The sequence below is a fragment of the Sinocyclocheilus anshuiensis genome, unplaced genomic scaffold (assembly GCF_001515605.1).
Source record: "Sinocyclocheilus anshuiensis isolate Anshui unplaced genomic scaffold, SAMN03320099.WGS_v1.1 scaffold502, whole genome shotgun sequence".
NCBI lineage: Eukaryota > Metazoa > Chordata > Actinopteri > Cypriniformes > Cyprinidae > Sinocyclocheilus > Sinocyclocheilus anshuiensis.
This window is the reverse complement of record NW_015544194.1, coordinates 798195-807891: the sequence shown is the minus strand read 5'-3', so window position 1 is coordinate 807891 and position 9697 is coordinate 798195. Positions and strand designations below refer to the sequence as shown.

At 40.9% G+C, this 9697-nt stretch overlaps 1 protein-coding gene and 1 pseudogene across 1 annotated transcript in view; one reads left to right on the top strand and one right to left on the bottom strand.

Annotated features, from left to right (window-relative positions):
• The window catches only part of LOC107696650 (paired amphipathic helix protein Sin3a-like), a 33696-nt gene that overhangs the window by 22063 nt on the left and 1936 nt on the right, over nucleotides 1–9697 (bottom strand). Inside the window, exons 2-4 of the mRNA XM_016497100.1 lie at nucleotides 3135–3342; nucleotides 2540–2713; nucleotides 2352–2458 (exon numbers count right to left, since the gene is read on the bottom strand). Coding sequence (XP_016352586.1) covers nucleotides 2352–2458; nucleotides 2540–2713; nucleotides 3135–3311 — 458 coding nt within the window. The 5' untranslated portion in view covers nucleotides 3312–3342. The remainder of the gene's footprint in view (nucleotides 1–2351; nucleotides 2459–2539; nucleotides 2714–3134; nucleotides 3343–9697) is intronic.
• LOC107696603 (uncharacterized) lies at nucleotides 3473–9189 on the top strand (annotated as a pseudogene).

The following is a 9697-nucleotide window of genomic DNA, read 5'->3' as shown; positions in this document are numbered from 1 at the left end:
AGAGAGAGAGAGAGAGAGAGAGAGAGAGAGAGCGAGAGAGAGCACTTCTGTTGTGTGATCTTTGATGTTCACTCACGCTTAAGGCTAAGGGTTGCCCGACTAAGTATTGATAGTTGTGTAAATACTGTCATACTAACAGCTGTCTAATTTTTGGTGTATTGTAATCCATTACATGCCTTTCTGTCAAAGTTATCTAGCATTATCAAGCTGAATTTGTTCTGACACAGTTTAACTCTGAGTTCTTGTCATATTTATTACCATTTTCTAAACTATAACGAATAAACTGTGATAATGTGAGAAATGTTGAAGGTGTCTGAATAAATTTTGGTTTGACTGTATCTATTTGATAAATGAAGTTAACCAACTAACATTATACATACTCTTTTGGTTTCTGTACCCAATATTTTAAAAATTTACACATGCAATAAAAATATCGGTATCGGTATTCGGTATTGGCAAGTACCAAAAATAAAAGTATCGGTATAGGGCGAGTACTGGAAAAAGTGGTATCGGTGCATCCCTAAATGTGTTTATATAAAAAGTGTGAACAATGTCATGTAAAGTCATATTTACCTCAGGAAAGACATTCATTGTACATAAACTCCACAGTCAGCTAGAAAAAAAGTGAGCTGCTTTTTTTTTTGGAGAATGTGTCGGCGTGGACGTCCATCGTCTACGCCGGGCATAGTTGCACCTGATCGTAGTTTTAGTTGATGCAACAGGAGTAAATATTTATCGTAAAGCTGGACGTTGCAAAGCCCAGCATAGGACTTACACCCAACTTTTTTTACGTCTAGCTGGTGCAACTGGCCCCAGAGCATCTCACGTGCTTCAGTATGTGTTTAGTAAACAAAACCACTCGTCTGCACCACTCATTCACATAGAGACAAGCAGAACATGCAGGATTCATACTTAAATAGTCTTTTTGTGGTTTAAAATTTACAGAAACTAGTCCATATCGTGATTTGATTCAAGTGTAATGACCTACTTTTGATTAATTCATCCAAACTTTGACAAATTCCGTGAAATTCTGCATTATGTCCACTGTCTGCACGGAAGCCACGACCACTTGCAGGAAAGCTGCCGCCTCTCTCAACTGTCAAATACCGCTACAACCAGAATGGATGCTCCCTCTAGCAGCTCAATACACAGCCATACATGTTTATAATATACAATATGATGAAGGCAGAACTAGCTAGCAAACTGTAGGCTGTAGTAACTAACGGTAATGACAGTAACCCGCAACTGAGTGGGCAAACCACTGATGCTAATGTGCTCTAGTTAATTATAGTGTTAGAGGAGGGGCCATGCTCAGTGGCTCCAGTGCATCAGAGACATAATTTCAGGCCCGCTCAAAAAAAAATGAAACAAAAAAATGGTGAAAAACTGTTTAACTCCACAATTTAGTACCACATAGTTCACAGTCTTTACAACATGTTTTCAGCAATACATTTCTAACATTTACAATGTGTTTAAAAGCAATTCTCTAAATTGCCTTTACACAGACCTTAAAAAAGCTTGTGTTTATCTGCTTGACTGCTTCCACTTTTAAATGCAACGCACACATCTCAAAACCTAATCAACAACCTTATTTGCAACTCTATTTAACCATATAAAGGTGCGGTCACATTTAAAGTAGCTCAGTGAAATTTTCAGGCAATGTCTAGCAATACTAATAGGAATTCATGCAACTTGGAGTTTTGCGAAAGCTGATTGAAAGTAACTTCTGTGTGAGCAGCACTTTATACATCACTACACTCTGCATAAATTTGGTAATGTGACTGTGACCTCATCACTGTCACAAAAACTGTTGTGCTTTGTTGGTTCTCACACTCAAGACGAATACCGAGTGTAATGAGCAGCTCTAATTTAACATTTATTTACTCAAAAGCCTGACACTTTAAAATACTATACTTTGCTGCCTTGCAAAGCATTTGTACTTTCATCTGGAAATGCAGAACATTTGGAAGCAAGAAAAGAATTCATCAGTAATTCAAAAAGGAATTTTAAAAGAAAATAACAAATAAAGTACTGCACACAGGTATGATTACTGTTCTTTCAAAATAAATGAAGAATTACTCGCTTCAGTGCTTGGCCTACTGGCACAAACAATTCCTCTCCTCTATCACTGACAAGGAAAGAGGGGCCAGAGCACAAAAGCAGACACAAGCACGTACAAAGACAGGTTAAGTGTCTCTCTCAGCTACCTTGGCTGAGGATAAAGTCCCAAGGGCGCTCACCAAAACTAGACCAACCCATTCGAGGTGTGCAGCTAGACCGAACTAGAAGGGACAGAATCAAAACAAGCCCCAAGAACAAAAAAATCTAACAAAAACAAAACTCAAACTGACCTTTGAGACTTGAACTCTTTCATGATATCCAGGAAGTCATTGTAGACCTGCGGCTGATTGCCAAACTGAAGTTTAACTTGATCCAAATAGGAAAGAGCATCTTCAACCTGAAATTACATACATCTCAGTTCTCAATCCATCTAAATTAAGGCAGATCATTCCCATGCTCTTCTAAACAGATCTCTTACCTTGAGCCTTTGAAACTGCTGCTGACCCAGTGTTGGGGCAGGGGCAGGGGTAGGGGTAGCATGAGAGTGACCCTGGCCCACAGGCTGGACAGCTGGCCCATGGTGATGAGGCCCACTGTGCACAGCTGAACTGCTGGTATGTCCATGTCCACCAGAACTCTGGGCCATTGACAACTGTTAGAGCAGAAGGAGAAATGGTTAATTATCAGGACTGCTTACATAAAGTGAAATGTCATTTCCCTTTAACACTATGTGATGAATTTTCAATCTTACAAGTTTCAATATATCCCAAAATGTGCTTTAAATAAATTAAATGCACATAGCTTTGCTAAATTTGTCAGCTTTTGGGCCAAAGAAACACTTTATGAAAAAAAAAAAAAAAACACTCACTCATAGCAAGGTTCCTGCAGCTTTTGACCAATGAATTTCTGTGAATTTTCCAGTCATTCATAATTACTGTATAAGTACTTTTTTATTTCTTTACAGAAGTTGCACTCACAAACCACAATTTCTTGCCAGTTAAATCTTTAAAAAGCAGAGTGTAACACAAAACAAATTTACCAAAATAATGCAAAACTGTTGATGACTTTTGTACCTGATAGGTCTGCGAGACAGAGTACTGCATGCTGGACGATGGCTGCATGTTGTCTGGTGCAGTCTCGTAGAGGGAGGAGGCAGAGTTGAGGACGCAGTGCTGAAAGCTGTCCACACCCCCGGGGAGCCGCCGCTGAGAGCCAATCACTGTGTCCTGATCCTCCAAGCGCCGCTTCATTATGTACTCATGCTCCTCACTGCGGCGGAATCTACAACAAACAAATAGCAAATATTCATATGAAAGTTACCGCTAAATATACACACACTCCCAGACAAAAAGTTGGGACACACTTGACTGAATTCATGTTTCTTATGATCTTAGAAACAGTTTGGAACAACATGAGGGTGAGTAAAATACCAAAAGTTTGGGTTAACTATTCCTTTAAAAGCCCAAAAATTATCTAAAGAAATTAGTTTTGTAGACAAATACATGTATTCACATATAAATCGACAAAACTAATAAGAATTCTTTTGGACTGGATAGTGAAATCAAACAAAGTGTGGCACTTCGTGAAGTTTGGTTGAGAAAACCCTAGAGTGTTACTATGCAGACTCTAAAATGGGCGATAAAACGGTATCGATATTTATCGACGGTACAACTTTCTTTGATATTGATAGAAAAAATGTTCGATATAGGCACGTACTATGAGTGACGCAGACAGTGCACACAAACACGAACACATGCTGAAATGAGTGCTGTGCCTGCCTGTGATGAGGAGATGATGAATATTAGTCAAATTTAAAATAAACATTTGCATTTGAATGTTAGGAGTGCGTCAGGGAGCATCACCAGTAGCGCGCAAGATGCAGTTATGACGTTGTTGCATTTTAATGTTTTGTTAGTCTAGCCCACGAGATGCGCCGCTGCTGCGTTATTCATTCAAAATATTAGAGAAATATAGAAGCTTAATGCGGAGAAGATCTTAAATGTGCCCTCCTGTGGCCTCGGGAGACAATTAGACCTATACAATAAAGACCTTTTTAATCTGCATATAAAACTTTAGAAATTAGATTTGTTACATTTTTAGTGTTTGATTGTTAAAACAAAAAATATTTGTTGTTTGTCTCAATAAATTGTGTTAATTATATATATCGTTGATACATTTTTTAGCTATATCGCCCAGCCCTACTCTAAAACATAAGATAGTTTTAATTTGTTCACTATTTTGTCACTGGATAATTTTCAAACTTCCATGTGTGCAATTTCATAGTTTGAAAATTTGCCAACAATGAATGCATAAATAACGGACATACTCTTTTTGGATGAATAAGGCTTATTCATTCCTTACTACTACTGGTGTGTCCAAAGTTTTTGGCATTTGTTGTCTACAAATCAGTTTATAACTGGTTTGGCTTAAGAAAATTAGTACCGTTTATTGATGCATAATTACCCGAAAGCATTTAAATCCCACATTATCTTGAAAAACGCAACGTGTCAGCAGCCTGCTGATGAGCTTCACTTTATGGCTTCGTGTAAAGTTATAGTGACACCTGTCAGATACACTCGACTGCCAAATAATGACGCTCACTCTATGTCTGATCGACTTGGTTTTAAACTGTCCATTATTTTCCATATTTAGTGCAGATCGGCTAACAGATAACGCGATGTTATGAGCATTGCCATTACTCACATGAGACTGTGACAAAACTAATGTTCCAGTTTTCTATGAACCTGTGTAGGCGGAGAGTGGTGTGTAGACAGTTACACTGTAAGGAAAACATGCTAGGGCTCAGATAAACAAATATATGCCCTTTATGTTGCACAAGGCTTAATTTCTAGAAAATAAATAAATTAACCATATAAATTAACTAAACAATTACCTACATGACATTATACTATAAAACCAATACTAAAATGTTCAGAAAAACATCCCTGTTATTGCACAAGGCAATATAGGCACAAGATAACGTCAAACATTTGGAAAGGTGATGCAGACAGTCCACTTCAAGCTCTGACTACAGTCATTGTAAGTTATGGAGCTGAACAGTTCGGTCAAGAGGAGAAAATCATCAAGACCCCATACATTAACTCTTGGAAGCGATTTACTGGATTTATGCTATGATAATTGTACTGAATATTATCCAGATGTAGTTTTTGATAAAAATGTGATTCTCACCTTTTTACTCAAAATTATGCATTTTTTATGAAACCTACCTATATTCAAGTGTTGATAAAAAAAAGAATGCTTTTTTGTTTAAAAGTAGATGCTCTGATCTTTATTTTGGTGTATTGCATATTCAAATATTCATACAGCAAAATATACTGGAGGCCATCAAATCTGAGTGAAAATCATCAAAATCGCTGGCGGTGGCTGGCAACTTTTTTATAAAATGCTGGCGGGGAAAGAGTTAAGAAATGGAGAGCAGAGAGAATTCACCAACTGCGACAGCAGCTCTGTGCTCTTAAAAAGCATTACAAGACTGCACAGGAGGAGGAGAATCCACCATTTATCGAGCTCCGCAACATCATTAGGAAGAAGCTCCTGACCTTGAGAAGAGCAGAGTGTCACAGAAGACAGGTAAGGGAGAGAGCCCGGAAGCGGGTGAAATTTATTGACAACCCCTTCGGCTTCAGAAAAGAGCTGCTTGAAAGCAAACGCAGTGGACAGCTCACATGCTCCAAGGAGGAAGTAGACCACTTCCTTTATGACACCTTGCGTGATCCCAATAGGGAGCTGGACCTGGGACAGCAAAAGGCCCTTCTTGAGCCACCAGCCCCAAAGGTTGACTTCAACATGAGGGAGCCAAGCTGGATAGAAATACAGGAGGTGGTGAGGGCAGCAAGATCCACTTCAGCCCCAGGACGAAGTGGCGTGCCCTATAAGCAGGGCTCCAGACTCATTCTTCCCACTGGTCGCTCTTTTGCAACTAACTTTCTCAGTTGGTTGCACGAGCACATGATTTGGTCGCAATTTTTCTTTTTTTTTTGCGCTACAACATGGGATTAATCAATGCAAGCTAATGAACTTTTATCATATTTTATAGTTGTATGGAAACGAAAGTGGTTAACATTCAACCCGTTCATTTTCATCAGTAGTATTATTTGTGATTTGATTTTGTGAACGGGAGATCCTATTTTGCTGTGTTATAAGCCGGGCTTCGGACGCTTTCACTTTCCAATTCGCAATCTTGTTGTCAAGTTTTATGAGAAAAGATAATTGTCTGTTTTGCTTACTTACATCTACACACCTTTCACTTTTTAAGACTAAAACAAAATATGGATTCATTGTTATTCTTAATTAAAAAGCACAACAACAATAAAACAGTAGGATACAATGACAAACTAGCTTACAAAACGTTTATTAACAAAAACGAATAAGACGAGGCATGGCATACAACACATGCTGTATTATATACCGACTAATAAATTACAGAAAGTTTAGCCAACACTGAGGAATCAAATTAAAAAAAAAATAATAAAAGAGAGCCTCCATAGTGTAACGTGAGGTAAACAGCAAAGATAAGTTTTTCAAAATGAAAACATAAAGAAAAGTAAAACTAAACTTGCTGACGGTGACAGTGCTTGCATGTTTTTTCTCACAAGAATACCAACATGTTCCCCCTCTCTGGTTTAAGAAGCGATCTTTTACTTTAGCTTGAAAACCATCCATCGTTTCCTCAATATCTGCACCATTTTTGATGCGCGCACCAGGCTATACACGCGAAGCGCTGCGCAGTTTAAATGAGTAGCGCGGTTTTATTATGCTTTCAATTTCATTTGCTGTTTGATGTTTCTCATATGCAACAGAAATGGCAGCACTTATGAGTTGAACAATGCGGTGGTAGCACCAGTGCGACTGCACACAAAATTTAGTCGCACAGGCAGAAAAAATGGTCGCAGTCTGGAGCCATGCCTATAAGGTTTATAAGTGCTGCCCAGATCTGCTGCGATATCTCTGGAAATTCTTGCGGACGATATGGCGCAGGGGAATTATTGCAAGCCAGTGGAGATATGCTGAAGGTGTGTGGATACCTAAGGAAGAGAATTCCACAAACATGGAGCAATTTAGGTCCATCTCGTTGCTCAGTGTTGAGGGCAAATTCTTCTTCAGTATTCTGTCCAGGAAGATGACTGACTTCCTGCTTAAAGGGGTCAACGGATGCAAAATTCACTTTTGTTGTTGTTTGAACATAAATGTGTGTGTACACATCCACCCTATAATGATAAAAATCCACCCAGTGTTTTTTTTTTTTAAATCCCCATTTTAAAATCCCCTCTCTCAAATCAGGCTGTTCTGAGATTCCTGTCAGAATGACGTAGTTCTGCAATGTCTCCTAAGCGATTGAGATGTTTTGTTGTTGGATGTAATAATGAACATAGCAGTCATCATTTACTCCCGACATCTGAGCCGCTTAAGACGCAGAGGATTAACGTTACTTTCGTTTTTGAAGGGAATGCGCCGATCCCCGATCAGCCTAAATGCATTTAAGCGAATCATTCATGATCCAGCTTCAGCTACAGAAGAAGTGAGTATAAGGGTTTTTTAAGAATCTTTGCAAATCGCCTTTCCTAATAATGTGCTAGTTAGCCAGTTTTGCGGCTGAAGTTTACAGTCTGCTCGTCACCCCATGGAAGAGAGGGTGAGCAGAGCTCATTAGCATTTAAAGCAACATGGACTAGAACAGCGTGCTGAAAACAGAGCTGATTTTGACAGGGTAAAACCGGTGTTTTTTACACTACCACTGAGAAATTTTAACCAAAGTATGTTATAGACTTTTCATTAAGACCCTAAAGAATCATATCAACTTGTGGAAAATGGGCATCCGATGACCCCTTTAAGAATGATTACATTGATACATCAGTGCAGAAAGGAGGGACTCCCGGGATGCCTGCCTGTCTTGAGCACACTGGAGTAATCACCCAGCTGATCAGAGAAGCACGGGAGAACAGAGGAGACCTGGTTGTGCTGTGGCTCGACTTGGCCAATGCATATAGGTCCATACAACAAAAGTTGGTAGAGACTGCACTGAACCGGCACCATGTCCCCAGTAAGATCACGGACCTCATCCTGGACCTGAAGTTGGCATCGCCTGGAGAAGGGTATCATTACTGGATGTACAATTTCAGTAATCCTCTTTGCACTGGCCATGAACATGGTTGCCAAAGCTGTTGAGGTGGAGTGCAGAGGCCCGCTGTCCAAGTCTGGGGTGCGCCAACCACCGATAAGAGCTTACATGGATGACCTCACAGTCTTGACATCTTCAGTTTCGGGCAGCAGATGGTTCCTTCAAGGCCTGGAGAGGCTCATCAAGTGGGCAAGAATGAGCTTCAAGCCTGCCAAATCTAGATCACTTGTCCTGAAGAAAGACGAAGTCAGACAAGTTCAGCTACATGTTGGAGGACACCCCAATTCCAACTATTAGTGAGAAGCCAGTGAAGAGTCTCGGAAAGCTCTTTGACCACAGCCTCCAAGATACAGCCTCTATCCAGTTATCCATCAGTGAGCTTGAGACATGGCTCAAAAAGGTTGATAAATCTGGTTTGCCTGGAAAGTTCAAGTGCTGGATATACCAGCATGGCATCCTGCCACGGATTCTATGGCCTCTGCTGGTATATGAAGTGCTGATTTCATCAGTCGAACTAATGGAGAGGAAAGTTAGTAGCTATCTCCACAGATGGCTCGGTCTACCTCACAGCTTGAGAACTACAGCTCTGTATGGGAAGTGTAGCACCCTGCAGCTCACTTTCAGCAGCATTACAGAGGAGTTCATGGTCTCCCGCACCAGAGAAGCAATGCAGTATAGAGACTCCAGTGACCCCGAACTGGCAGAAAGTGGAAAGCCTCAAGGGAGCTGGAGGCAGCGGAGTCTAGGCTAAGGCACAAGGCCATGGTGGGGGCAGTGGCTTGGGAAAGAGCAGGGCTTTGTAGTTTCCCAATGCCAAACTATAGCCAAGCAAGCGGAATGTGAGGGCGACAGTGGAGGAAATCTGCATGAGTAAAGTGGCAGGCATGAGGCAACAAGGGGCATGGATGAGATGGGAAGGTGCAATGGCACGGAGGCTCACATGGCAGATACCCCTTCCTGCTCCCTCTGCAATGGAAAAGGGTCACTAGAACACTGTGCCCTGTGAAGATCGAATGGAAGAGGCATTCGAGAGGAAAAGTGCCAGGTACAAAGAGCTGATTGATCAGTGCCGAGAGAGGGGTTGAAGAGCTTGCGGTTTCCCTGTGGAGGTTGGATGCAGGGGCTTTGCTGGCTGCTCCCTCTACAGAGCATTCACTACATATAGTAGCCATTAGACTCGCTACAGAGGCCGCAGAAAGAGCTTCAAGATGGCTGTGGATAAAAAGGGGTGATCCGTGGCCTAATGCTGCTGGGACGCAGGTCGGGGCTTGATCACCCCCGGCCGGGTCACCTGGGTGAGGGTGTATTTTGTTAAAAGACCCGAAACACCCGATGACCCCAGGAAACATCACTGATGATGTGTCCCAGCGCATCCACAGGATGTATTATTCACCCACCTACACATATTATATATACATATATATTACTGCTAAAAGGTATTAAACCAACTGCACAATAATATATCTGTACATTTTATACACACACACACACACACAT